Source organism: Mastigoproctus giganteus, chromosome 2 (assembly GCF_048544385.1).
Source record: "Mastigoproctus giganteus isolate SK-2022 chromosome 2, ASM4854438v1, whole genome shotgun sequence".
Classification (NCBI taxonomy): domain Eukaryota; kingdom Metazoa; phylum Arthropoda; class Arachnida; order Uropygi; family Thelyphonidae; genus Mastigoproctus; species Mastigoproctus giganteus.
The window spans coordinates 76,506,051-76,532,867 of record NC_143576.1 but is presented as its reverse complement, the minus strand read 5'-3'; the positions used below and the strand labels follow the sequence as shown (position 1 = coordinate 76,532,867).

The following is a 26,817-nucleotide window of genomic DNA, read 5'->3' as shown; positions in this document are numbered from 1 at the left end:
TGCTCAGAATAATCACCTGAGAGGGCATAAATTCAAATTGAGGAAAGATAGATGTAGGATAGATGTGTGGAAATTTGCCTTTAGCCAGCGGGTGGTTGGTTGGTAGAATAGACTTCCATCCCTTGTTGTGGAAGTTGATAGCCTAAATAAATTTAAGGCTCGGCTCAGCTGGACAGGTATTTCGAACGAACAGACAGGTGAAATGGGTTTTTTTTTTTTTTTTTTCTTTTTTTTTCGGCTGATGTTACATAAGCTTGCTTTCTTGCATCATATGCCCATGCTAATAACTATAAGCTTTTGGATGTGAGTTTATTATGGGAAGTATTCAGGATTTATTGTGGAAGCTACCAATAAGTGTGTTCCAGTGCAGAAGGTTCACAAAATAAAGATGTGCCAGTGGATAACAAGAGCACTCAGTCAAGTGTTTAATTGACAGACTATAACAAGATACTGATTTATACGAGTATTATAAGCGCATGTTCTTAACAAAACCATTGATGGGGTAAGACAGGAAGAAACTGAGTATGAATACAGCTAAAAATGGAGACAGAGCTTTTGTTTCATAAGTGAATACAGGAAGGCAGTGGATGAATCGGATAGGTCCCTTACTTGATTGAAATTTAAAAGATATGGAAAGCTCAGCAGAAGTGGTTGAGGAGTTGTATAGTTCAAGCAGTCTTCCAACTGTGAAGACTGCTTAAACTATGAAGGTCACTCTGCAGAGACGTTCACAGCTGTAAGACTGCTTCAATCCTGAGGAAATAGTCACAAGGACTCAGATTGCTGTAAATTAAATGATATCAGTTTTGGAGAGGTATACATGGGGAAAAGTAAAGAAGCTGAATAAAGGTAAGCTCCAGCAGTGATGTTTTTCATCCGGATAGGAGGCGCCTCCGTAGCCAGGTGGGCAGGAGCAGCAGTGCGTAGCACACGCTTCTTGATTAGACCGGGGTTCGAGCCTGTGACCACCAAATATGGAGGATGCAGAAAGGTCTTAGTTGCTAATGCTCCTAAAAAACCAAATAACAAGCAAGCAAGCATTCGGATATACCAAAAAACGGTGCATGTGAGTGTATCATCCCATTGGGGATGATAATGAAATCATCATTAGACTGTGGGATGATCCCCCCCCTTCAGTGGATAAGCATTAATATTCCCACAATCCACAGAGTGCAAAAGACATGATTGGCAACTATAGACCTGTGAGTGTGACTTGATTGATGAGAAGGGTCACGTAGTTTTTGGTTAAGGATATAATATAGGACTGTCTAGATAGGAATGGTATCTGTAATGGATCATAGCATGGGTGAAGGAGAGTTCTTGTATGACCAGTTTAGTTAGTTAATATGATAAAGTAATACTGTACTTAGATCTAAGAAACAACTTTGACATTGCACCTTCTTTTATATCCTTTTATTTGTTAGCCTACTAACTTCTCCAGTCACTTAGTCACTAGGTGGCACTGCTCCTGCCACCCCGTGGTGGTGCCAAAAACCTGAAAGTAAAAAGTAATTATTTTAGGGTGAAAAGGAACAACAGTTTGACAAACCAGGTTTCACCTGGATCTATTGACCAAACTGAATGTCACCAGCTGCAAAATGATCCTAATCCATCTGTTGCCAAGAGACAAAAGAAATATGTGAACTAAATCCTCTGTCCAACCTTCTGATTTTTTATTCTTTAATGATCAGTATGTGTGTAAATTTTCTCTCTTTGTCATACAAAGATGTGTAAAACATACAACCACCAAAAATAGTCTACCATTAAAAAGATTGAAGTCACCCCACATGCCACTTCAAAAGGGGATCATTGTGGAATGGGACTTCCTAAATAGCTCTGAATAAGAAAGAAATTGTACACAAGAATTACAGAACCAAAATTTCAAACAAGCCAAAATAATCTTTTTAAAAATGACTGAAAACTGACTACAGCCTGCACTATAATACATACTTTTAACACACTCCAACTCTAATTCAGGTATCCTAAAAGTAGGATACCTGAAATGACAGGTAAAGCCATCCATCCCCAATCCTGTAAGTGATAATGAATACAATACACAATCTTCACATTAAAGAAGTACAGTAATGCAGGACCATCTGGACAGGAATGCAATTATACTGCAGTCACATCATGGATTTGTTAATGGTGGTCTTGTCTAACCATTCTGATAGGTTACTGTGACCAAGGAACCGGATGCAAATAGGAATTTTGATATCATATACTTGGATTTCAAGAAGGCTTTTGATATTGCATATAAAAGACTGCTGTATAAACTGGAGCAATGTGGCATTCAGGGCAAGTTATTGCTGTGGATAAAGGGATGGTTAAGTGGAAGAAGACAGAAGTTAAGCAGAAGAAGAGAATGGTTATAATTGAGCACTGCTTTTCATGGTTTGTGTTATCACTTGAGTCCTTCATGTTCAGTGCTGGGCCTATTGATGTTTTCAATAATAAATTTCCTGTTTATACTCTGGCACAACAACCAAGTCAGTAGAGTTTACAATAAATCGTCAATACAAATATTTATCATATTTAGTAGTCACAGGCTTGAACTCTGGTCTACTCAAGGAACGTGTGCTATGCACTCTCGCTCCTGACCACTGGGCTACGTCAGGCCTTCAATATTTATTAATGATATTGATGAAGGTACAGTCAGTCCTCGTATAACACGTGTTTACATTACACGAATTCGATCATACACAATTTATAAATAGGAGAACGATATGTTATATAACATGAACCGAATTCGCTTATATACGATTCACTTTTGTGTTTACAAGAAATGGTAGTCGAACGTGGAATCACCCCAACCGAATGCAACACGATAGGAATGAAAAAGATTCTGAAAATGTATTTATGTTTTTTATATCAGTGAAGGGGAAACACATTTCACCATAATAACGTAAAAACCAACACAATTCCAGCTATCGGTATAATCACAAATGCAATTAGATTGAGTTTACTACCAGTTTATAACAGATTCCACTAGCAGGAACGCAACTGGAAATTGTTTTTATTGTTTTATGGTAGTAACCCCTAGAAATGTGCTTTAGTAAAATGTGAGGTGTTAATAGAGTTGTCTCTGCCTTTACGGTGTTGTTTATTCAGTTGCTACACACACGCAGCTTTGTTTATGTGTATCAAGCGTGCCTCCTTGTTTTGTAATTGTCTTTTATTCCCTAAAAATTAGTAAAATACTTAAAAGGTGTGAAAAGGAAGCGTCCTGGTGAAGACACTGCAGATTCAGAGAGAAAAAGAAAAGCAATATCGATAAACAGAGGCGGACTGGGTCAAAAATTCTTACCAGGGAAAATTTATAGTTGCCTCATACTATGGTTTATGGCCAAAATCACACCAGCCTCGGCCCACTGGGGTTTTCCCAGTAAGGCTATTTTTTGGTTTTTTTTTTTTTAGGAGCATTAGCAACTAAGGCCATATTGCTCCGGGATATGCGGTGGTCATTCCCTGACCTTTCCGCATTCTCCGTATTTGGTGGTGACGGGCTCGAACCCCGGTCTAATCAAGAAGCGTGTGCTATGCACTGCTGCTCCTTCCCACCTGGCTACGGAGGCGCCGCTCCCAGTAAGGCCTATGGCTAGTCTGCCTCTGTCGATAGAGAAAAAATATGAAATTGTGAAACGCTTTGAGCGAAATGAAAGACCATGTGATATTGCACGTGCTACAGACCTAAATGAGGCAACGCCGAGAATTACAAAGAATGCAGAGAAAATAAAAACAACTTTCATAGCAGGAACAACTCAAAGTGTAATTAAAATCCATTAGATTAAGACACAAAGAATTGGAAGAGATGGAACAGCTGTCATCTGTTTCGATAGAAAATCAAACAAAAAAACAAGTTTGCTTACGATAGAAGCAAAATCATTAACAATATTTTATTACATAATAATTGTAATAAAATATGTAAGTATTTTATTACGATTATTTATCGTGTTTGGTAATGTTTTAGTTACAAATGTGTGTTCAATCTTGGGTGGTCAGCACCTAACCCTATTTTTCCCATAGGGCCTGTTGTTTATGTTGCATGATTTTGCATTGCACGAGGGTTTCTAGGAACACAACTATCATGCTGTACGAGGACTGACTGTATATCAGGCTGTCAAAGTTTGCATGTGATACAAAGGTTGGCAGGGTGTTTAATGACAGTCATTAGGGTGAGCTACTGCAACAAGATCTAGAAAAATCAGGTTCAATGGGCTTGAGAAATGGCAGTTGAAGTTTAGTATTAACAAATGCGAGGTACTGCATGTGGGGTGGCAGTAATCCCAGAGTAACTTAGGCTGTATGGTACTACACTCAGGTTACTGGAAAACAAAAAGGACCTTGTGTGTAGTTGTGCAGTCAGATGTGAAATTCTCTGAGCAGTGCAGACATGCTTCGAGAACAGCTCAGAGGATTTTGTCAGTGATATACAGTAACTTTGCTAGCAGGAATAAGGAAGTGATTATCTATTTGTATAAGGCCATGCTTAGGCTGCATTTTGAGTACAGCCACTCCCTGACTTACGTAAGAGTTGCATTCTGTGGAACTCTATGTAAGTCGGAATTTCCCTAAATGCTTATGCAGCACTCGCAACTATGTATGCTGAATTTTATTGAAACAAAAAAGAAATGTTCGATGAACATGTAAATAGAATTATTTATTCAATTTTTTTTTATCTTGTGCACAGAAAAATTACAAAAGTGTGCAATTACAAAAATTTTACTTTTACTGTTGTGTAAACTAGTGCAATGTTTGAATTTATTAAACCACCCATTGCTTGCTACGAACTTGACTTGGAGTTTGTTGTACTTATCCTTTTACCTTCATAAATCCTTCTTGCTTTTGCTTGAATGCCCATTAGACTCAAGGGCACTCGCTTGAATCTGACCTTCCATCAATATTATTAATAGCTTTTCTATCTTTGATATGGCACCTGAACGCTGCTTTGTGATCACTGTTGATCTTAAAGATGTTGATCCTTTAACATGTTCTTTTATACGTGCGCTGCACTGGCCCATAAAATAATATTCACTGTTGAAGCAGCAAGACCTAATTCCCATGCAATAGATGACAAACTTTGTCCTGCTTCTTACTTCTTAATCATTTTCATCTTCATTTCTAAATCAATTTTGCTTCATTTCCTAGCACTGCCATCACTTGCTGTTTCTGTTGGTCTCTTTCCCTTCATCATTGTAATAAGTAAATAGCAACAAAGAGAAGATTCTGAAAATTTATTTAAGTTTTTTTATATGATTGAAGATTTCCGTGAAGGGAGAACACATTTCACCATAATAGCATAAAAACCCACACAATTCCAGTTATCGGAATTATCGCAAATGCAATAAGATCGAGTTTACTACCCATTTCTAATAGTTTGCACTAACAGAATAGTCCAATAAACTGGAAAGTGCAAATTGTTTATATTGTTTTATGGTTGTGACCTCCAGAAATGTGTTTTAGAAAAATATCACAAAGGCGTTCAAATTTGATTCTTATAAAGGAACATATGATAACAGTGAAAGCGTAGTGCATTCCCCAGCTGAATCGTGTATCCCTTCCTGTCAGCCAATAGTAGTGTTTGTAAATGTGTTGGCCGCATGTTTTGTTTTTGCATCCTTTAGTTAAAAGTGATTTTTGTGTTGTGCTTATTTGACATAAATTTATTTAAAACTAATACAATTTCCATTAAAAAAAATGTACAGCAGTGTTTCCCAACCTTTTTTGAGTCGCGACCCCCTTTTATAATACCCAAGTAACCTGCAACTCCTGCCACATTTGCATAAAAAGGCATTTTTAATAGGGTAAAGAAAACACATTAAAAATAGATTTTTCAGAATATAATTCTAACCTAATATTTAATGTGATGGTTGCGATACTTGCATCTGGGCAACCAGCTTCAAAATTTGCAGCTGAGTGTTTGTTAAAGCCAATCTCATATCATTCTCAACATTCAGTCTGTTTCTTGCCCTTGTTTTGATATGAAGAAGCGTTGAAAATCCACTTTGCAGAGATATGTAGAGGCAAATGGAAGTAAAACTCGAAAGACAAGCATGGTGACATTTGGATACGACTGATACATAGCACACCAGAACTGAGTCAGCAATTTCTCATAAAACAAATTACGTGCCGAGGAATCATTCCGCAGATCCAAGAATTCATCTTGTATTTCATCAGGAATGCTGACTTCATTCAGGGAAGCAGAGAATGGGTTTAGTACTAGTGCAGCTTCTTCTTCTGTAAGCTCAGGGAAGTACAGCTGAAATTCCTTTTCAAGGGTTTCAAGGTGCCCAGTAATCTCCTCCTTCAGATTCTCATCCAGTTCACCTTCAGATTCCTCCCACACTGCAGAGTTTTTCAAACATGGCAATGTTTCCAAGATTTACTTTCCGACGGCAGTTTTGCAGCTTGGATACAAATACCTGAAGATTGTCTTGAAATTGGATAATGTGTGTTTCCTTTCCCTGAAGTTTCAGGTTCAGCTTATTTAGCTGGTTGTCTGCTAAGTAAGCAACGCTTTTCTTTCAAGCTTCATCATTAAAGTAAGCCACAAGGTCATGTTTCCCTTGCACTTCCAGGAAGAACTTGATTTCATCTTTAACTCAAAGACACAATTGACAACATTTCTTTTTGAGAACCAGCATACAGCAGGGTAGAAAAGAAGAACCTCGCGATCAGAATTCATGTCTTTACAGAGTTCTTTAAACAGATGGGTATTGAGGGCTCCAGATTTGATGTAATTCACAATTTTGATCAGATAATCAGGTACCTCTTGCAGAGGAGCTGAAAGAGTCTTATTGGCAAGAGCATATCGGTGAATCATGCAGTGAATGCTCCTTGCTTGTGGAGCAAGTCCTTTCACTTTTGTCTGAAAGCCTGACTCTGACCCTATCATAGCTGTTGCTCCATCTGTACAAACCCCACAGACGTTTTTCCACTGTAGTCCTCCAGTTTCAAAAAAGGTATTTATCTTCTCCATAATATCTTCACCTTTTGTAGTAGTTTCAAGTGCACTACAAAACAGGAACTCTTCTTTGATGTCATCTGAATGAATATATTTCACAAAGACAAGCAACTGAGAATATGAACTTACATCTGTTGATTCATTAACTTGAAAAGAAAACAATGGAGAAACTTTGATTTCATTCAAAACCTGCCCTTTCACATCTGTGAACATATCTGAAATGTGCCTCTGAATAGTGTTATTGGACAGAGATATTTCTTGCATCTTTATCATGCTGAATTCCTCAAGAATTAACTTCACCATTTTCAACATGCAGGGTTTGATGACTGTTTCTCTAATTGTGTAAGGTATTTTTGTTTGGCAATTTTCAATGCGACTTCATATGATGCTTGCACTGCTGCTGTGCTCTTTTGCTGATACTTCCTGTAGGATCAAGCCTCTGACATCTGAGACCAGTTTCAAGGTGTCGAAAGAACTCCAAATCCTTTTTTAGTATATTCTGAAATGTCACTTAGAGACAGAGCATTCAGAAGGTTGAAAACCTTCTGAATGTTCTGTCTCTAAGTGACATTTCTGTTTTTGAAGGTTTCATAGATTCAGCACTGAGAATGACAATGCACAAAATGCATTGTGGTTTCTCTATGCCATTGCTGATCAAGGTGGTAAAGCCAAATTTTAGATAGTCTTCTGAATATTTACATTTTTTTCTCCATGGGTACAGATTCAGCACGGACTGATGACGATCTACTGATGCTTTTTAGATTTTAGAAAGTGCTAGAAGTAGCTAACCTGCACTCGACAGTGAGTGGCTGGTTTCTATCATGGCGCCAACTAAAGGTGGTTGACTACTGCCGAACTAAGTTCGTGCCAGTTTGCATTAGATGGCCCATTGCAGACATTATTGAATTACATTATTGCAAACATGGCGGCATCAGCAAAACATATGGGGTGATCTTCAACTGCGTTAAGTGAGCAACTTGCCTTTTATTCGACGGTTCGTATTTGACAGTCTGTTATTCACACATCAAGACACCGATTAAAAATGAATTTTGATATTGAATTTTGCATCATAGTGAATATTTTTTCAGTTTACTATTTTTAACAGAATTTTATTCTAATGATAACACTGCATTTGTATATTTTATTTTTAGGGAATGAATCAAGGTCTGCCGTGGCAGAAATTCAAAAATATATTAAAGGCCCACCATAGCAAAAAATTTAAATTATTTAAAATGTTTAATGTGTAAGAACAAGGTGGGCATTTAATATTTTTTAAGTATCTGCTGCGTTGGACCTTAAGTCACTTCCTTTCATTTATCAAAAATTAGTGTTACAACCACTAGTAGAATATTGCAGTGTAGCCATATGCCATGTTGAAATAAATAAGAGTTGAAAACCTTCATGGTGAAATTTCCTATAAAAATAACCATGGCGACCCCCCAGAAAACACTTTGCAACCCCCTTGGGGTTGCAAAGTGTTTTCTGGTTGGGAACCCGGGTTTTAGAGAGATAAATAGCTTAGTTATACAGTACAGCAGGTCCCCGTTATAACACGGTTCACTTTACGCTGATTCGCTATAACGCTGTTCTTATATTATAACCCATATCTGACTATAATGCTGTTACAGATCACTATAATGCTCTTTTACATATTGCATTTTTGGCATATTTAACGAAATCATTTCATTTGATGGAGTCGATAACTTGAAAATGAATATAAAAATACAGTTAAAACGTTTCCCACGCCGACCTGAGAAATATTCCCACGCTCAGTGAAATTCTCTCGTGCGCTAATTTAATTGCAATACAGTGACTTGTTATGTAGTTAGGAGATCAACATTTTAAAAAATTATCACGTACAAATTTGTATATTGCTTGTAATATTTGCGTTATATGCATTTATCCGAAGTCTAGTCATCACTCAGTACTCTATCAGACATCGTGCGAAACGGACAGTTTACTTGAACATTGTATCGTAAATAATGCAACCAACGCAGTTACATTTTCAAAGAGTTAATAATGGCTGATAAGAATGAAAAAGCAACAACATCTGAGCGCAATACGAAGACTATAAATGTAAGGAAAAAGACTGAATTTGAAAATCAAATTAGACGTTTTGAAGCGAATCGATTCCGGTCAAAGACAAGCGGATGTGTGCCAAAATTTAGGACTTGCAAGTTTAACTGTAAGAAAAATTATAAAAAAAAAATAAAGAATTAATTTTAGCAGTGGGAAAGATAGCTGTTCCACTGCAAGCAACTAGGGCTAGGCCGGCTATTAGGATTGAAATGTAAAGACTAACTAATTTTATTCAAGATAATATCCAATGCAGAATTCAGTTAAGTTAAATATTATAAATAATAAAAAAGAGAGAGAGATTAGCCTATATGATCTGAAGAAAACTCACCTAAAAAAAAAAAAAAAAAATTTGGAACCATTTAAAACTAGTAAGTGCTGGTTGAATAGATTTAAAATCCAGGGAGAAGCCGCAAGTGCAGATCAAGGAGCCGAAACTTTCAAAAAAGAACTTGTTAAAATTATTGAAGAGGGGTATTGTGTGTTATACTTCACAACAAGTTTATAACATAGATGAAGCAGGACTTTTGTGGAAACAAATGCCTAAAAGAAGTTTCATATTGAAAGAAGAAAAAAACATGCCAGGTTTCAAAGCGCGAAGGATCGGTTGACTTTATTGTTGGGTGGTAATTAAACTTGGGGGATTTAAAATTAATACCCCTTTTAGTTTATTTGGAAGAGGGGCCAAAGTTCAACCAAAAATCAACACATTTTTCATAATTAAATTCATCAATTAAATTAAATCAATTTAGATCAATTAAATTCATGATTTTATTTGGAATTTTAAGTTTAATTTTGATACATAAGTAGTTACCATATAATTATATACGTATGTAATGCAGAATATTTTATATGTACAAATATTTGAATATTAAATATTTTGACTGATATTTGTGCATCTTTTCACTACCGTTTATTATTGATTAGGAAATATCCTATGGCACCGACCGCAACTCACAAATACGTATGTTACCTTATGAGAATGCAGCGCTCGCTTAGTGCGGATTCACTTAGCGCTCTGTTTTTCCGGAACGCATTATCAACGTTAATCGGGGGTCACCTGTATAGTGAACATTTCAACTTCTGTGTTTTGGAACAAATTACTGAAAAACACCGGTGTGTTATTCGGTTCACATTACGATATTTTCACAATACCTCCATTTATTCCTACAGGATGAAAAATACGTTTCCATATTTATTTCAGTTTTCACCGGCCGGCAAAAACTTACGTAAAGTGGAATTTATGTACGTCGAGTATTACGTCAGTCGGGGTGTCTCTATTATCTATAGGTCTGCAGGCCTCACTTTAGCATTAGTTAGAGGTATATGATGCAAGAAAGCAAGCTTATGTATCATCAGCCAAAAAAAAAAAAAAAAACCACTCCCATTTCATCCCTCCGTTCGTTTGAAATACCTGTCCAGCTGAGACTTAAATTTATTTAAGCTATCAACTTCCACAACAAGGAATGGAAGTCTGTTCCACCAACCAACTACCTGCTGGCTAAAGGCAAATTTCCGCACATCTGTCGTACATCTGTCTTTCCTCAATTTGAATTGATTCCCTCTCAGGTGATTATTCTGAGCAAGAGGAAGAATCCCATCAGCATTGAGCATGCTCAAACCATTCAGGGCTTTATACACCTCAATCAGATCACCTCGCTGGTGCCCAATCTCCAGACACTGTAATTCGCAAAATTTAAGCCTTTCTTCGTAAGAGCAACCCTTTGTTCCATTCACTAATCTTGTTGCCCTTCTCTGTACCTGTTCCAGCAGCTCTACATCCTTCTTGAAATGAGGCCTCCAGCTCTGTATACAGTACTCATGGTGTGGCCTGACCATTGCCTTATACAAGGGAATAATCACCTCCTTATCCCTGCTAGAAAAATTCCTGTATATCATTGGCAAGACACCATGAGCTATTCTTGCAGACCGTCTGCACTGCTCAGAAAACTTCGTATCTGCATGCACAATTACCCCCAGATCCTTTTCATTCTCTACCACTGTCAGTGTAGTACCACAGAGTTGATACGTTGCTCTGAGGTTGCTGTTTCCCATATGTAGTACTTTACATTTGTCAATGTTAAACTTCATTTGCCACCTTTCAGCCCATCTGCTCAACCTTTCCAGATCCTGTTGCAGTAGCATAGTGTCGGTAGTTTCCTTGACAACCCTGCCATCCTTCGTATCATCTGCAAACTTGGACATTAAGCTTGATATACCATCATCAATATCATTTATAAATACAGACAACAATAATGGACCGAATACTGAACCCTGAGGGACTCCACTAATAACATTAGTCCACGATGAGCAGTGTCCATTGATTACCACTCTCTGTCTTCTCCCCCTCAACCACCCCTTTATCCATAGCAGCAATTTGCCTCCAATGCCACACTGCTCCAATTTGTGCAGCAGTCTTCCATGTGCAACAGTATCAAAAGCCTTTCTAAGATCCAAATATATAATATCAAAGTTATTCCCTGCATACAGTTCTTTTGTGACTGCATCATAGTATCCAATCAGATTGGTCAGGCAAGACTTTCCCTTAACAAAACCAAGCTGTGTCCGAGATATAACTGAAGTCTTGTCTTAAATGATCCTGCAGTGCTTCTTTAACCAGTGCCTCCATTAATTTTCCTGGAACAGAAGTTAAACTCACAGGTCTATAATTACTTGTCAGCCTTTGATCCTCCTTTGTAAATTGGGGTCACATTTGCACATCTCCAGTCTATGGGTACCTCCCCCGAGCCAAAGAAGCTCTCAAAGAATTATGGTTAAGGGTTTGCTTACTTCCTTTGCTGCCTCCTTTAATATAACTGGATAGATCCCATCCACCCTGGGTGCCTTTTTTTATGTTTATCCTCAACAATTTCTCCTCCACTTTCCTCTCAGTTATTACAAAATCATCTAGCTCACTGCCAGAGTTTACTTCACCTCTGGCATTCCCTTTCCTGAATAACTCCTGTGAATGTAGATTCAAAATACTTGTTTAGTTTGTTATCCACCTGAGCGGGATCATCATTAGTTGAACTATCAATATACAAGTGGACCAATCTGATTCATCTTAATCTATGTAAACTTCTACAGTTTACATAGATTAAGAACTCTTTTTCTGTTTTTCTTTGCATCCTTTGCCAAGGATTTCTCATAATCTGCCTTTGCCTGCCTAATCTTCTTTGTGACTTGGTTACAGACCAGCTTATTTCTATCATAGGCTTCCATGTCACCCATTAATTTATATGTATCCCATGCATTTTTCTTCTCTGCCATATGTCTCATTAGTTCATCTGACATCCATTTAGACCTAAACCTTGAACAATATTTCTTAGTTGGTATGTAAAGCTTAGTAGCTTCCAGGATAAATTCTTTGAATGCTTCCCATTTTAATTTGCTGTTGGTAACATCATCAGTTGGTCCCACTGTATAGAATTTAAATACTGTCTCAGACCATTGTAGTCGCCTTTACGAAAGTAAAAACCCTTCCCTTTACCCCTGATGGTAGTTACTTCTTTGAGTAAATCCCACTTCAGCACACTGTGATCACTGCCACCTAGTGGTTCCTTTATCTGCAGATTCTTAATGCATGAAGAATTACCACTGATAATCAGATCAGAAGTATTACTCCTTCTAGTTGCCTCCCGAACATGCTGGCCCCGGGTGACAAGCGAATTCGAGGTCAAGCGTTCAAAGTGCGAATATATAGCGATCTTTCCCAGTGATAAAAGTTCATTTTAAGTGATATCGTTTTTTACTGGAAGTTCATTTATAATTCAGTTCTATACTTGAAAAATCACAAGTAAGAACAAGGAAGGAAACTCACCTTTCTTTTTCATTACATATATTTACTCTATTTTACTAACCAACTAACTTATCTAACTGCTTGGCCTCCTTGCGGCACTGCTCCTGCCTCCCCGTGGCGGGGCTGGAAACTTGGGAGGGAAAGTCAACCTCCCAGGGCAAAAAGGAGCCTAACATGGACTACAACAATTACCCAGAGCTTGAGCAGCCTAGGCGCTCATCCAGTACCATCAACAATGCTGATCATGAAATTTCTCACGATGTAACAAAGTCTAAACGACTGCGTACAGACACAGACCAACAGGAATGCCCATCATTCCTTATCTTACATAGTCTGTCGGACAAATCTATGAGCACTCTCTCACCATTTCTTATACAAAAATGTTTGGAAAATGTGGCGGGGTCTTCCAAAATGGTGAGAAGACTAAGATCTGGAGACCTCTTGGTAGAAACAGTGAGTCGCACATTCTGAGAGACTGTTGAAACTAACAATATTTGGCGGACTACCCATTCAAGTTACTTCTCATGCAACGCTAAATACTTCCAAGGGAGTAATTGCAGAGTGGGATCTGATAAATGTAACAGAAGATGAACTGGCCCAAGAACTCAAACATCAGAAAGTGATACAAGCCAAACGCATCATGATCAGGAAAGATGGAGAACTTGTTCCCACCCGCAACATCATCCTGACATTCGGAACACCTATCTTGCCATCCAGTGTCAAAGCCAGCTATCACAACTGCCGAGTACGACCCTTTATCCCGAATCCTATAAGATGCTACAAGTGCCAAAAATTTGGTCACACACAAATGGCTTGTTGAGGAGATCCAATCTGCCCAAAACTGTGGGTCAAAAGAACATTCGCACACAGACTGTGACGCCAAAACACCGCACTGTCTGAATTGCAAAGGCGTGCATCCAGCCTACTCCAAGTCATGCGATCTATGGAAAACTGAAAAAAAAATCCAAAAGTACAGGGTAGAACGAAAAGTCACATACCAAGAGGCAAGAAAGCAAATTATGCTTAACGCACCTAAGAACACATATGCAGCAGCAATGCAAAAATACCAAACAACAACAACACAAACTGAAGTATCAGTTCCCCCAACCATGTCGATTGCAGATTGGGCCCGATCTATACTGTCACCATCAATGAAACAGACTCCAAAAGAGCAAAAGGTAGTAGATAGAGCCAACAACACCCCTGTCACAGTCCCACCAGCAACCCCACATAGACCATCAGATATTTCAAAGTCAAAAACCGACTCAGTTACAAATAGGAAGACAAACAATATCACTTCAGTAAATATGGACACTGATAACAATACTGACCCAAATGAACCTATCCTAGATCTTCATGCAGAAGATGTCATGGATACTGGACGCCCAACCTTTCCAAGAAAAGAGAAAAATGAAACTCGATCGCCACAAACAGCCTGGGAATAAAAAATACTCAGAATCTTCCTCAAGTAACAAAACCAAATAATGCACCAAATCATACAGTGGAACTGTAGAAGAATTCGCAGTAACATTGATGATATCCATGAGTTAATTGATTGTTACCATCCCGTAGGCATCTGCCTACAAGGGACAAATTTAACACATCATGCATCACTCTCAGTTAAGAATTATGCACTCTTTAGAAAAGACAGAACTGCTACAAATAATGCTCATGGAGGGGTAGCCATACTCATAGACTCACGAGTACCTTGCAGATTAATTTCTTTACAAACCTCCATCGAAGCTGTTGCAACACGTATTGTGATTGGTATTACTTTGACAATTGTTTCTATCTACCTATCGCCCAATCACTCCTATACCATCCATGAACTGGAAGATCTTATTCAGCAGTTGCCAACCCCTATCTGTTTATTGGGTGACTTCAATGGACACCATCCATTGTGGGGGTTCTCCCAATGCAGATGGACGAGGACAACTTATCGAACAGCTTGCTGACAGACAAAATCTGACTATACTAAATACTGGCTTGCCAACTTACATCCATCTCTCTACGGGGTAGAACTTCTGCAATAGACCTTTCAATATGCTCTCCGATCCTCTTCCCTAGTATTGAGTGGACGGCCCTCGACAACCTGCTAAATAGTGATCACTTTCCGCTAATATGTAAGATTCAAACAGGACATTCCATAATTTCCCAAAACTACGTAAAATGGAAATTTCACAGAGCAGATTGGGCAAAATTCACTTCCCGAGTGTGCTTTGATGAACAGGTAATCGAAACCTGTCCTATTGACAGCTACTGATCACATCACGAGACAAATACTGGCTGCTGCATGCACTGCGATTCCACAATCACAGTCAACAACCCATAGAACCATAAACTATTGGTGGAACGAAGAGTGCGAAGGTGCAAAAAAAAGAAAAAAACCGAGCATGGAATCTGTTTCGAAAATATCCCACCACCGCCAATCTTATTAACTACAAGAGACTCAGAGCCAAGGCCCGTCACATTAGGAAGAAAGCTAAAAGAGAATCTTGGATTCGATTTGTGAGCTCGATTAATAAAAATACTGATTCAAGAATAATATGGCGGAAAATAAAACAACTAAGTGGCAAAGTTCCCCGATTATCCTCCCCAATTCTCAACTGGAATGGACAGGATTTTTCTTCTCCTACAGATATAGCGAATGCCCTAGGGACTGTTTTTTCACAGTTATCTGCCTCAACAGCATATGATCTATCATTCCAGAAGATCAAAGTATTAGCTGAAAAGTCCAAACTGAACTTCAGACCTACGAGTAAATGTACTTTACCTTATAATCAGCCGCTTACAATGCTTGAACTTCAAGAAGCCATATCTAGCTCAAAACACAGTGCTGCAGGCCCCGACGGAATATACGCATAATGCTCCAACACTTAAATAAAGAATTGGTCTGTTCACTGTTCACTTTTTTCAATCGCATCTTTCTTGAACATTGTTTCCCCAGTTCCTGGCACCACTCCTATATAATAGCAATTCCGAAACCAGGAAAAGATCATTCCATTCCTGAAAACTATAGACCTATTTCTCTCACCAGCTGCTTAAGTAAAACCCTGGAAAAAATAATTCACCGTCGACTTATTTGGTTTCTCGACTCTAAAAATATAATTTCTGACAATCAATTTGGATTCAGGAAAAATCGATCAGCCCTGGATCTCATGGTCAAAGTGGAAACAAACATCAGGAATGCATTCATTCGAAATGAGCATCTCGTCATGGTATGCCTTGATGTAGAAAAAGCCTTCGACACCACATGGCGTTTTGGTATCCTAAGAGATCTGCATTCCTGACCTGAGAGGCCACTTACCATACTTCATATTGAATTTCCTTCAGCACAGATCTTTTCAAGTCCGATACCGACAAGTTCTCTCTCAAACATATATACAAGAAGAAGAAGGGATCCCACAAGGCTCTGTGCTCAGTGCCACCTTATTCGCAATAAGAATAAACCATATGACTAAATATATGCCCAGCACTGTGAATTCATACCTCTGTGCCGATGATCTCACTTTTTCTTGCAGTTCTCAAAACATGACTTTCATTGAGCGGCAGCTCCAAATTTCAATTAATAATATTCAGTTATGGATGGCACAGAATGGGTATCGACTCTCTTGTTCAAAATCTAAAGTAGTTCACTTTTGTAACAAAAGGAAGATGCATCCAGATCCAGAAGTACACTTAACAAATCAGCCTATCCCAGTTGTGAGCAGCATTTGTCTGCTTGGTCTGACTTTTGATAGTAAGTTGAACTTCATAGAGCACGTTAAACATCTAAAGACGTCTTGCCTGAAAAAAAAATGAACATACTCAGAGTCATTTCTTCTACATCATGGGGTGCAGATCGGTACACGTTACTGCATTTGTATAGAGCCCTAATCAGATCTCGCCTTGATTACGGTGCCCCGGTGTATGATTCTGCTAGGCAAAGCGTGCTAGCGCGACTTGCACCAATTCAACACTCTGCCCTGAGGATTTCTATAGGCGCTTATAGAACTTCACCAGTTCAAAGTCTTTATATTGATGCTCATGAACTTCCTCTAACCCTCAGGAGAAAGATGTTAATTCTTAACTATACAACTAAAATCCAAAGTCCACCTACCCATCCCATTAGGCCGATACTTAACGACCCACAGTTCACAACATTCTATAGAAATAAACCTAGAGCAATTCAGCCTTTTGCTCTCAGAGCTCAAGCATTATCAGAAACTTGGAATATAGATCCCGATAAAGTTCTTCAAGATTTAAGCAGTATGGATCCCCCATGGAGGTCTATTAAGCCACTCTGTGACAATTATTTTCTAAACTGGGGAAAACACTCTCTTGCAAATGTTAATATACAACAACTCCATATAGTCCATACACAAAATTATCTGCATTTTTCAAAAATATATACTGATGGATCAAAATCTGAGAGTGGAGTGGGTGCATCAGCCGTTTTCCCCTCATAAAACCGTCTCCGTATCACTTCCCAATGAATGCAGCAGCTATACAGCTGAATTATACGCCATCAAACTTGCAGTGGAAAATATCCTCCATCTGACTATCCATAAAAGCATGATATATACGGACTCCCAGAGTGCGATTATATCTTTACAGAACAATTCTTCTAAAACACATCCTTTAATAAAGCTCATAAAATCCAAACTGATGCATCTTCAAGAACTCCAACGAGTGGCCATTTTCTGTTAGATCCCAGGCCATGCTGGGATACAAGGAAACTAATGTGCAGACTATGCCGCTAAACATCCATCCGAAAGAGAATTATCACAGCATTATGTCCCATATCTTGACTACAAAAGTAACATTCGAAGAATGTGTAAAGAACAATGGAGAATTCAATGGCAAGCCCAAACGCACAATAAACTCCGCCAAATAAAATCTGAACCGCAACCGTGGACCTCCAGTTTCCGTATAAACAGGAGGGAGGAAGTAATTTTAACTAGAGCGCGAATTGGCCACAGTCATCTTACCCACCTTTATCTCCTCACAGGTAATGATCCTCCACAATGCACACAGTGCAACTGTCCACTCACAATAAAGCATATTCTTATTGAGTGTACTTTATACACCATTGCCCGCCAAGTCTCTTTTAGCTTTCTGCCAAACCTTAAAGAACCTTTGACACTCTGCCACATCATAGGTAACGACGCTAATCTACTGGAGTTCTTTCACTTCACAAAAAAGATCGAATTATATGATCGTTTTTGAGTAATGTCATCACAATCACCATGCATATGTAACATTCATAACGGTGATAGGTGCAATATGGCCTAAGCAGCCCTTGCACCAAAAAACAACAACAACAACCCGAACATGCTGATGTAGAAAACAATCATCTAATAAATCCACAAAAGCCTTGCTAGTGTGTAAGTGACCAACCCACAAATTCCAGTCAATATCTGGGAAATTAAAATCCCCCATCATAAGACTCTGATTTACTGGCCCACTCTATTTCCATGTACAGTTTCTTATTATACTCATCAGAGTCATTAGGCCTATAGCACACTCCTACTCTCAATTTTGAGCTCCCAATGCTTATGTCACACGAAACTGACTCGACACTGCACTGTCCAGCGATGTCGATTGGCTTCACCTCCTTGGATTTTGTGTTTCTTAACTAATAGCATAACCCCTCCTCCCTTCCTGTCCTGTCTATCCTTTCTGATTCCAGTTCTGCATTCCTTATACTTATGTGACACCATGTCTCTGATATCCCAACAATATCTGCCTTTGATGTTTTGAGCAATACCTCAAATTCATCAAATTTATTTACCAAATTCCTAGCATTGGTGTACACGCAATATACATGCACCTGTTCCTATTCTTAGCTACCCTAACACAACCCATGTGTTTACGTGTACCACAATGACTCCCAGCCATCTCTGAAATACCCTGCATCTTGTTTTCCAGGCTGCTGCTCATTCCAATAGAAGCAGTGCAAGAACCACTTTCACCTCTGCCAGTGGCTACTGTTAATCTATTAGTCCTTGTATCCCCTCAAGCTAGCAGTTTTCCGACTCACTTAACACTGCCTCAATAGCATTAGTAAATATTCTTGCACCCTTTCTATTTAAGTGTATCCCATCCCTGTAGAAGCAGTCTCTCCTGTTAACAAGTACAGAAGGGATGTAGCTCTGTTTAAATTGGTGCAGAGAAATGCAACCAGATTGCTGAAGGGAATAAAAGGATGCTCTTAGTAAGAAATGCTTCAGGCCGCAAATTGTAGCATCTGGAGACTAGGCACCTGCAGGGAGATCTGATTGAGGTGTTTAAGGCCTTGAATTTATAAGGGAACATAAATTTAAGTTGAGGAAGGATGGTTGCAGGTTAAAAAATATGTAAGTTTGCCCTCAGACAATGTGTGGTTGATTGTTGGAACAGGCTTTCATCTGTTAATTTGGAAGTGGAAGAAGTGTGTAGTGGTTTTTTTTTTTTTTTTTTTTATTAGCTGATGCTATGGAAGCTTGCTTTCTTGCATTATTTGCCACTACTATATACTGTTATTTTTTTTATATAAGTTTAATACTTATTTTGTGAAATTAATTTATACTTGGGCCCATACAACAAGGGGGCTGCTAAGGTCATTAGCATCAGAGTTGTTTAACTTAAGTAAGATTTCAATTTTTTTTTTTTTTTTTTTGTCTGGTGACAAATCAGTTAGTTTGTCAGTTCTTTTTTTTGTTTTAATGCTTTTTTTTTTTATACTTAGTCATGTCCTTATATTTTGCATTGTTAATTTGCTTGCAATTACCATTTTTCTCCGTATACCTTTATACTTTGAATAGTTGTTGTGTAAGGTCATTTTTATAGTTGATTAGGACTGGTTTTAATAAAAATTTTTAGTTTATAATGATTATAGATGGTATGGTTTATTTTTCTGAGCACTTGTTAATTTTGTCTCTCCCTTCCCCCATCGGGTTCTGTTGAACTACTCATTTGGCATATTCTTAGGTTAACAAATGCACTGTTTGTTTAAGCGTCTTAAATATCCATGAGCTTGCTCAAAGTATCACTGCACTTTTTCACCATCATTTTTGGTCATTTATTTATTGTTATCTAATTATTATTTTTAACTTTGGTTCTAGAAACATTACCTGATTTGACCTATTTTTGAGAACACACAGTGAAGTATATGGTCTACCATATTCTGTAACTTTGCTTTCATCATAATAACTTTAGTCTGCACAGTTAGTTTTGTTAGTGCTATCTGATATTTTCTAGTAATGCAACTTTTTTGATTTTATTTTATGCTAGATGGGATGAAAGTTTGCCACTTTATTAGGACAGGTTTGTCTGATAAACACGAACAAGCAAATAATAATGCCTTAGTATTGAATGACAAAACACCTGCAGAAAAATATATAAAAGAAAGGGAAGACTGGCAAGATTTAGAAAAGTAAGTTTTGAGAAACTCATTTAAAATGTTTAAGGGTGATTATCTGATAGCATGTTTAATTTTCATTAAAATGGTTTGCATTAATTTGAAAGATTTTTTTTTTTTTTCTGATAGTGCCTTAGGTTTGTGACCTGCACTACAGTTTTCCTTGACAGGAGTTCCATTCATTACTTCAAGTAAGTGAGGTAATGAATGGAACTTCTTAATGTGATGTGACATTTTACAGAATTTATGTTGTGTGGCATCACATTAAAAACAATGTTTCAATTTATTCTGAATTCTGATTGTAAATCCTGTTGCAGAAAAATCACAATGTGAGGGTCTTTATAATGAAAGTATCCTTATTTAGAGTAGTGTGAATTGCCATTAATGGTCAGTTTGAAGTGAAATTGGTGTAAATACATATATATATTGATAAATTAATAAGAGAAGTTTACCTCAATATAGTACGTAGAACACTTCCGTATGATACCCTCCAGAAATTAAAACGGAAAAAACCGACAACTTACTGGTACATTAAAGTAAAATATAAAAAAATTAAATAATCAATTTAACACAATTCAAAATCAATTTAAAACAATTAAAATTCAAATTAACGCAATTAAAAGAATCTAACGAAAATATTCAAAACGATTTTCCTTCCTGAAGTTGACAATGCTTTTCGACCGACTGTCGTGATCACAGGAATGAAAATTACCGAATCAGGAAGGAAAAATCGTTTTGACCTTTAGAAAAGATCCTTTAGACCTTTAGAAAAGATCCACGATGCGTGGACCTTTTCTAAAGGTCCACGCATCGGAGATCAAATATGGCCGCCGAACATTAACAGAACTCTCGTGCAATTTAATTTCAACGGTTTCTGCAATTAATAGTCGTGTATAATTACGTTGATCGTTAAGTATTTTGACCTCGTTAAATAAAAAAGTATGTTTTTCGTTAATGGCATGAAAGGCTAATTCCGGCGCTGCTGAACGAGAAGCACGAACTGAGGCTTTGATTTACACGAATATTAAGAGAAAACCGGTCGAACCTTGGTAGTCGCAATCACCGCAAGAAATGTTGTATACCAGATCATTAATTTGTGTTGCGAACGCGGAAAGAACCGAGCGATTGTTCAGTATAGTATTAAATAATATCTAATGTGTATTCAACGTTTACATTCGTATATAATGAGGTAACATCTAGTGAGAATAAATTGTCATTGTCGCCGAGTCTACAGTCTTTAAGATTATTAAATAATGTATCGTAGTTCTTAATCCCAAATTGTATAACCAAATTGTAAAGATTATTTGGGATATGTTAAATAAAAACTCGACACTGATTAACTATACGAAGCTGCCTATTAAGGAAATTTTTCACTTAATTAAACTGTTAGTTGAGGCTAACTACATCACCTTTTGAGACAAGGTGTACAAACAAATTTTTGTATTACCAATGGGTTTGAGCCTGAGTGGCTTAATGTCAGAGATCTATCTCAACGATTGAGCAGATACATTTGACACCTTTTCGTCCCCGTATCACATACTATGGGAGGTATTTAGACGATGTTCTAGTTATTACCGATAGTAGTACTATCCAAGACATTTTACATTCGTTTAATAATATTCATTCTAGACTCAAATTTACATTGGAAAGGGAAGATACGGATACAAAGTCATTAAACTTTCTAAATTTCACGCTTACCTGGGACTCGAATAAAATACAATTTAGCATCTATCGAAAACCCACAAACACCGGTATGCTTCTACATTATAATAGCTATCACCCGTTCACCTACAAAAGATCGATTATCTTTAATCAATTTCTAAATGCCTATAAATATTCAACGACGGATTCTGCTTTGGACTCAGAAATACAAATATTAACTAGCAGATTCTTAAACAGGGGTTATCCCATTAACACAATAAATCGAATTAGGGTACAAGCTAAGGATAGGATACAAAATACTACACCAGTCAACAATAGTAATATCAAAAAATACTTTATTTCTGTCCCATATGTTGAACAGTGGCACAAACAGCTTAACAGATTCTTTAAAGATACCGAATTTAAAATTATAGCTAGGCCTATACGGAAGTTACACACTATACTGAACAATTGCTCGGTTCTTTCCGCGTTCGCAACACAAATTAATGATCTGGTATACAACATTTCTTGCGGTTATTGCGACTCATCTTACCAAGGTTCGACGCGGTTTTCTCTTAATATTCGTGTAAATCAAAACGAAGCCTCAGTTCGTGCTTCTCGTTCAGCAGCGTCGGAATTAGCCTTTCAGGCCATTAACGAAAAACATACTTTTTTATTTAACGAGGCCAAAATACTTAATGTTCAACGTAATTATACGCGACTATTAATTGCAGAAACCGTTGAAATTAAATTAATGTTCTGTTAATGAACAGAACAGAACAACCGAGAGTTCTGTTAATGTTCAGCGGCCATATTTGATCTCCGATGCATGGACCTTTACGCGCATGTGCGAAGACATATAATCACTTTTTAAGTTGCAGGTTTTACCTGATTCGGTAATTTTCATTCCTGTGATCATGACAGTCGGTCGAAAAGCATTGTCAGCTTCAGGAAGGAAAATCGTTTTGAATATTTTCGTTAGATTCTTTTAATTGCGTTAATTTGAATTTTAATTGTTTTAAATTGATTTTGAATTGTGTTAAATTGATTATTTAATTTTTTTATATTTTACTTTAATGTACCAGTAAGTTGTCGGTTTTTTCCGTTTTAATTTCTGGAGGGTATCATACGGAAGTGTTCTACGTACTATATTGAGGTAAACTCCTCTTATTGATTTACTAATATTATTATCAACGTAGAACATATTGAGTATTACAGCTCTGATTCATACTATATATATATTGATTATTTTGTCATTGGTTTAAATGCCTTTTGAACAGATCCATGATGTGGACAAGAGAACATAGAGGGAAAAAAAAGTTCAATTATCTCCTACTAAATGCAGAAATGATGTGTTATTTTGAGAAGGAAAATTAGTATAACTAATGGATTATCACTATGAAATGTGTTCAGTGTGTGTGTATTATTGGTAAACACATTATATTCCATATGAGCCCTGTTTGTTTTGATTTGTTAACTACATTCACTGGCCAAAAAATTCAAAGAAAAGCAGCAAAGACTTCTTCATTTATGTTAAAATTAGAAGAAAGGGATGAATTAAATTGATCTGCTAGATATCAATGGTTTAACTGTTAATGATTCTCAGCTCAGTTTGCTGACATACTGAATAAATATTTTGCTTCTGCATTCATACATGAGGAATATAATAAGGATTAGTCTGCCTGTGTATCAAATTCTAAGAGAGCTAGATGATTTTGTGATGACTGAGAGGAAAGGGAAAGCAAAATTTTTGAAGCTAAACTTAAAAAAATAAAAAAAAAAACACCTAGGGTAGAGGGAATCTTTCTAATTATATTAGGGGAGGCAACAAAAGAGATAAGCAGACCTTTAGCCATAATTATGAGAGCATCCTTGGATTCAGAGGAGGTTCATGTGAGATTTGTTAATGTATCTATAATTGTTTCCCCAATTTAGATGGTGACATTATCGACCTAGTAGTTTGACTTCTGTTCCAGGGAAAATAATGGAGTCACTGGTTAAAGAAGTAATACAGGGCCATTTAGACAGTAATGCAATTAAAAAATTTATTATAGTTACACACAGAGCGTACAAATAAAGAAGAAATATATTAGCTTTCAGCTATATGGTAGCCTTCATCAGAATTAAAAATACATGAATGGCAGTTGGAATGAAGATGTGCACTGCCAGGTGCGTGAGACGCGAGGTTTAATTGTTTGTTGACGTCTGTGGCTGTGACGCATGATGACGTGGCCAGCGCTTGTCCAATGATAGAACTACTGACTCTGTGATCGGGTTGACTTGGCAACCACTGTTCCTGTTCAAGGATTTATCCGAAGATTTTATATTTAACGATTCCAACTAGGTACGTTTTAGGTAATGGTGGGATCTGTCTACCACCACGACATCGCGGTGTGGGTCGATGTCGTGGTGGGTTGTCCAGACATGTTCGGCGATAGCTGAGTGTTCTATATCCGCTAAACGGATCGCTCTTTTGTGCTCCGAGAGACGTTTCTCGAGTCGACGTCCAGTCTCTCCAAAGTAGCAGCTAGTGCAGTCACGGCAAGAGATGCGGTAGACCAAACCGCTCTGCAGAAGGGTGGGGACAGGTGTTTTCACGTTGGAAATGAAATTTCCAACGTGAAAACACCTGTCCCCACCCTTCTGCAGAGGAATGAAATTTAGCTATTCCTCAACTTTATATCTGGGGTACTGTAGTATATGAGATCTAGGCACTGTGTTCCTCTTGCTGCTGGTGTTTTCAATTGGATCATGTTTAAAGCATTCATTGTATTGTCCCAGCTGAGTGTTCTATATCCGCTAAACGGATCGCTCTTTTGTGCTCCGAGAGACGTTTCTCGAGTCGACGTCCAGTCTCTCCAAAGTAGCAGCTAGTGCAGTCACGGCAAGAGATGCGGTAGACCAAACCGCTCTGCAGAAGGGTGGGGACAGGTGTTTTCACGTTGGAAATTTCATTTCCAACGTGAAAACACCTGTCCCCACCCTTCTGCAGAGGAATGAAATTTCCAACGTGAAAACACCTGTCCCCACCCTTCTGCAGAGCGGTTTGGTCTACCGCATCTCTTGCCGTGACTGCACTAGCTGCTACTTTGGAGAGACTGGACGTCGACTCGAGAAACGTCTCTCGGAGCACAAAAGAGCGATCCGTTTAGCGGATATAGAACACTCAGCTATCGCCGAACATGTCTGGACAACCCACCACGACATCGACCCACACCGCGATGTCGTGGTGGTAGACAGATCCCACCATTACCTAAAACGTACCTGGTTGGAATCGTTAAATATAAAATCTTCGGATAAATCCTTGAACAGGAACAGTGGTTGCCAAGTCAACCCGATCACAGAGTCAGTAGTTCTATCATTGGACAAGCGCTGGCCACGTCATCATGCGTCACAGCCACAGACGTCAACAAACAATTAAACCTCGCGTCTCACGCACCTGGCAGTGCACATCTTCATTCCAACTGCCATTCATGTATTTTTAATTCTGATGAAGGCTACCATATAGCCGAAAGCTAATATATTTCTTCTTTATTTGTACGCTCTGTGTGTAACTATAATAAATTTTTCAATGAATCCAGAGCGCGTAGGCCTGTTTCGTTAGTAATGCAATTATATTGCATTCACATCAAGGATTTGTGAAGGAATGATCTTGTCTGATCAGTCTGATTGAATATTATGATGTTGAATATCATATTATGTCAAAAAATAATTTTGACATCCATATACTTAGATTTCAGAAAAACTTTTGGCACTGTTCCACGTAAAAGACAGCAGTAAAAATTGCTGCTACGGATAAACGGATGGTTGAGTGGGAGAAGACAATGACTAGTTGGGCACAAATCTTCTTGGGTTACTGCTATTAGTGGAGTCCAGCTAGTGTTCAGTGCTGGACTTGTTCTGGTGAGTATGGGCTTGGCACACACAGGGTCCTGAGCTGGATATCATCATTCTTCCATTTCTTGGTGATTCCCTCTCTCTCTCTCTCTCTCTCTCTCTCTCTCTCTCTCTCTCTCTCTCTCTCTCTCTCTCTCTCTCTCTCTCTCTCTCTCTCTCTCTCTCTCTCGGTAATAGAAATTTTTTTTTTTTTTTTTTTTTTTTTTTTTTTGGCTGGTGCAGCATAAGCCTCAGGCTTTCTTGCACCATATGGCTAATAATAATAATAATAATATTTATTGATGAATGCGTATCAGGCTTAATGTGTAATTTTTTGAAGATGATACAAAGGTTGGCAAGATGGTTAATGACAGCAATTAGAGTATGCTACTGCCACAAGATCTTGAAAATTTATACAGATGGGTTGAGTAGTGGCAGTTGAAGTTACTGTACTGAAGTTGGCAGTACAAATATAAGGAACTGTATATGAGTAGCAGTAATTCCAGAATAACATTCTAACTGTAATGTGCCACACTCAGAATAGTGGAGAATGAAAAAGATCTGGAGGTAATTGTGCAGTCTCACATGAATTTTTCTGAACAGCGCAGATGGGCTACTAGGACAGCTGATGGGATTCTATTAGTGATATACAGGAATTTTGCCAGCAGGGATAAGGAGGTGATTATCCCGTTGAATTATAAGGCATTGGTTAGGGCACATCTTGAACTGCTTACAACTGGAAGCCTCATTTTAGAAAGGATGTGGATCTGTTGGTATGGATGCAAAGAAGAGCAACAAGATTATCGAGGTGAAACAAAAGGGTACTCTTGACAAGAAACATTTCAGTTTAGCAAATTGCAGTGTCTGTAAGCTGCCTTCAAGGATAGCTGATTGAGGTGTTTAAGGCTCTGAATGGATCGAGTAAGCTCGGTGCTAATGGCATCTTTCCTCTTGCTCAGACAACAGTTTATGCCGTCACTCCCTCCCTTCTTCCCATGAAGGGGGATGAAGGGTGTAAATTCAAATTGAGGAGGGTGGTTACAGGATAGATGTGTGGAAATTTGCCTTCAGCCAGAGGCTGGT

General features: G+C 38.0%; 1 protein-coding gene across 7 annotated transcripts in view; it reads left to right on the top strand.

Moving 5' to 3' along the window:
• Positions 1-26,817, top strand: part of LOC150089351 (uncharacterized) — a 326,575-nt gene that overhangs the window by 227,269 nt on the left and 72,489 nt on the right. For 6 of the 7 annotated variants that reach the window (XR_016546662.1, XM_090368533.1, XM_090368532.1 and 3 more), the window contains one exon: positions 20,091-20,232. Coding sequence is in view for 6 of the 7 variants with exons in the window: in XM_090368533.1 (XP_090224659.1) it covers positions 20,091-20,232 (142 nt within the window). In the remaining variant the exon portion in view is untranslated. Of the gene's footprint in view, positions 1-20,090; positions 20,233-26,817 lie in introns of those variants that run through there. The other variant, XM_090368536.1, reaches the window with a different exon arrangement.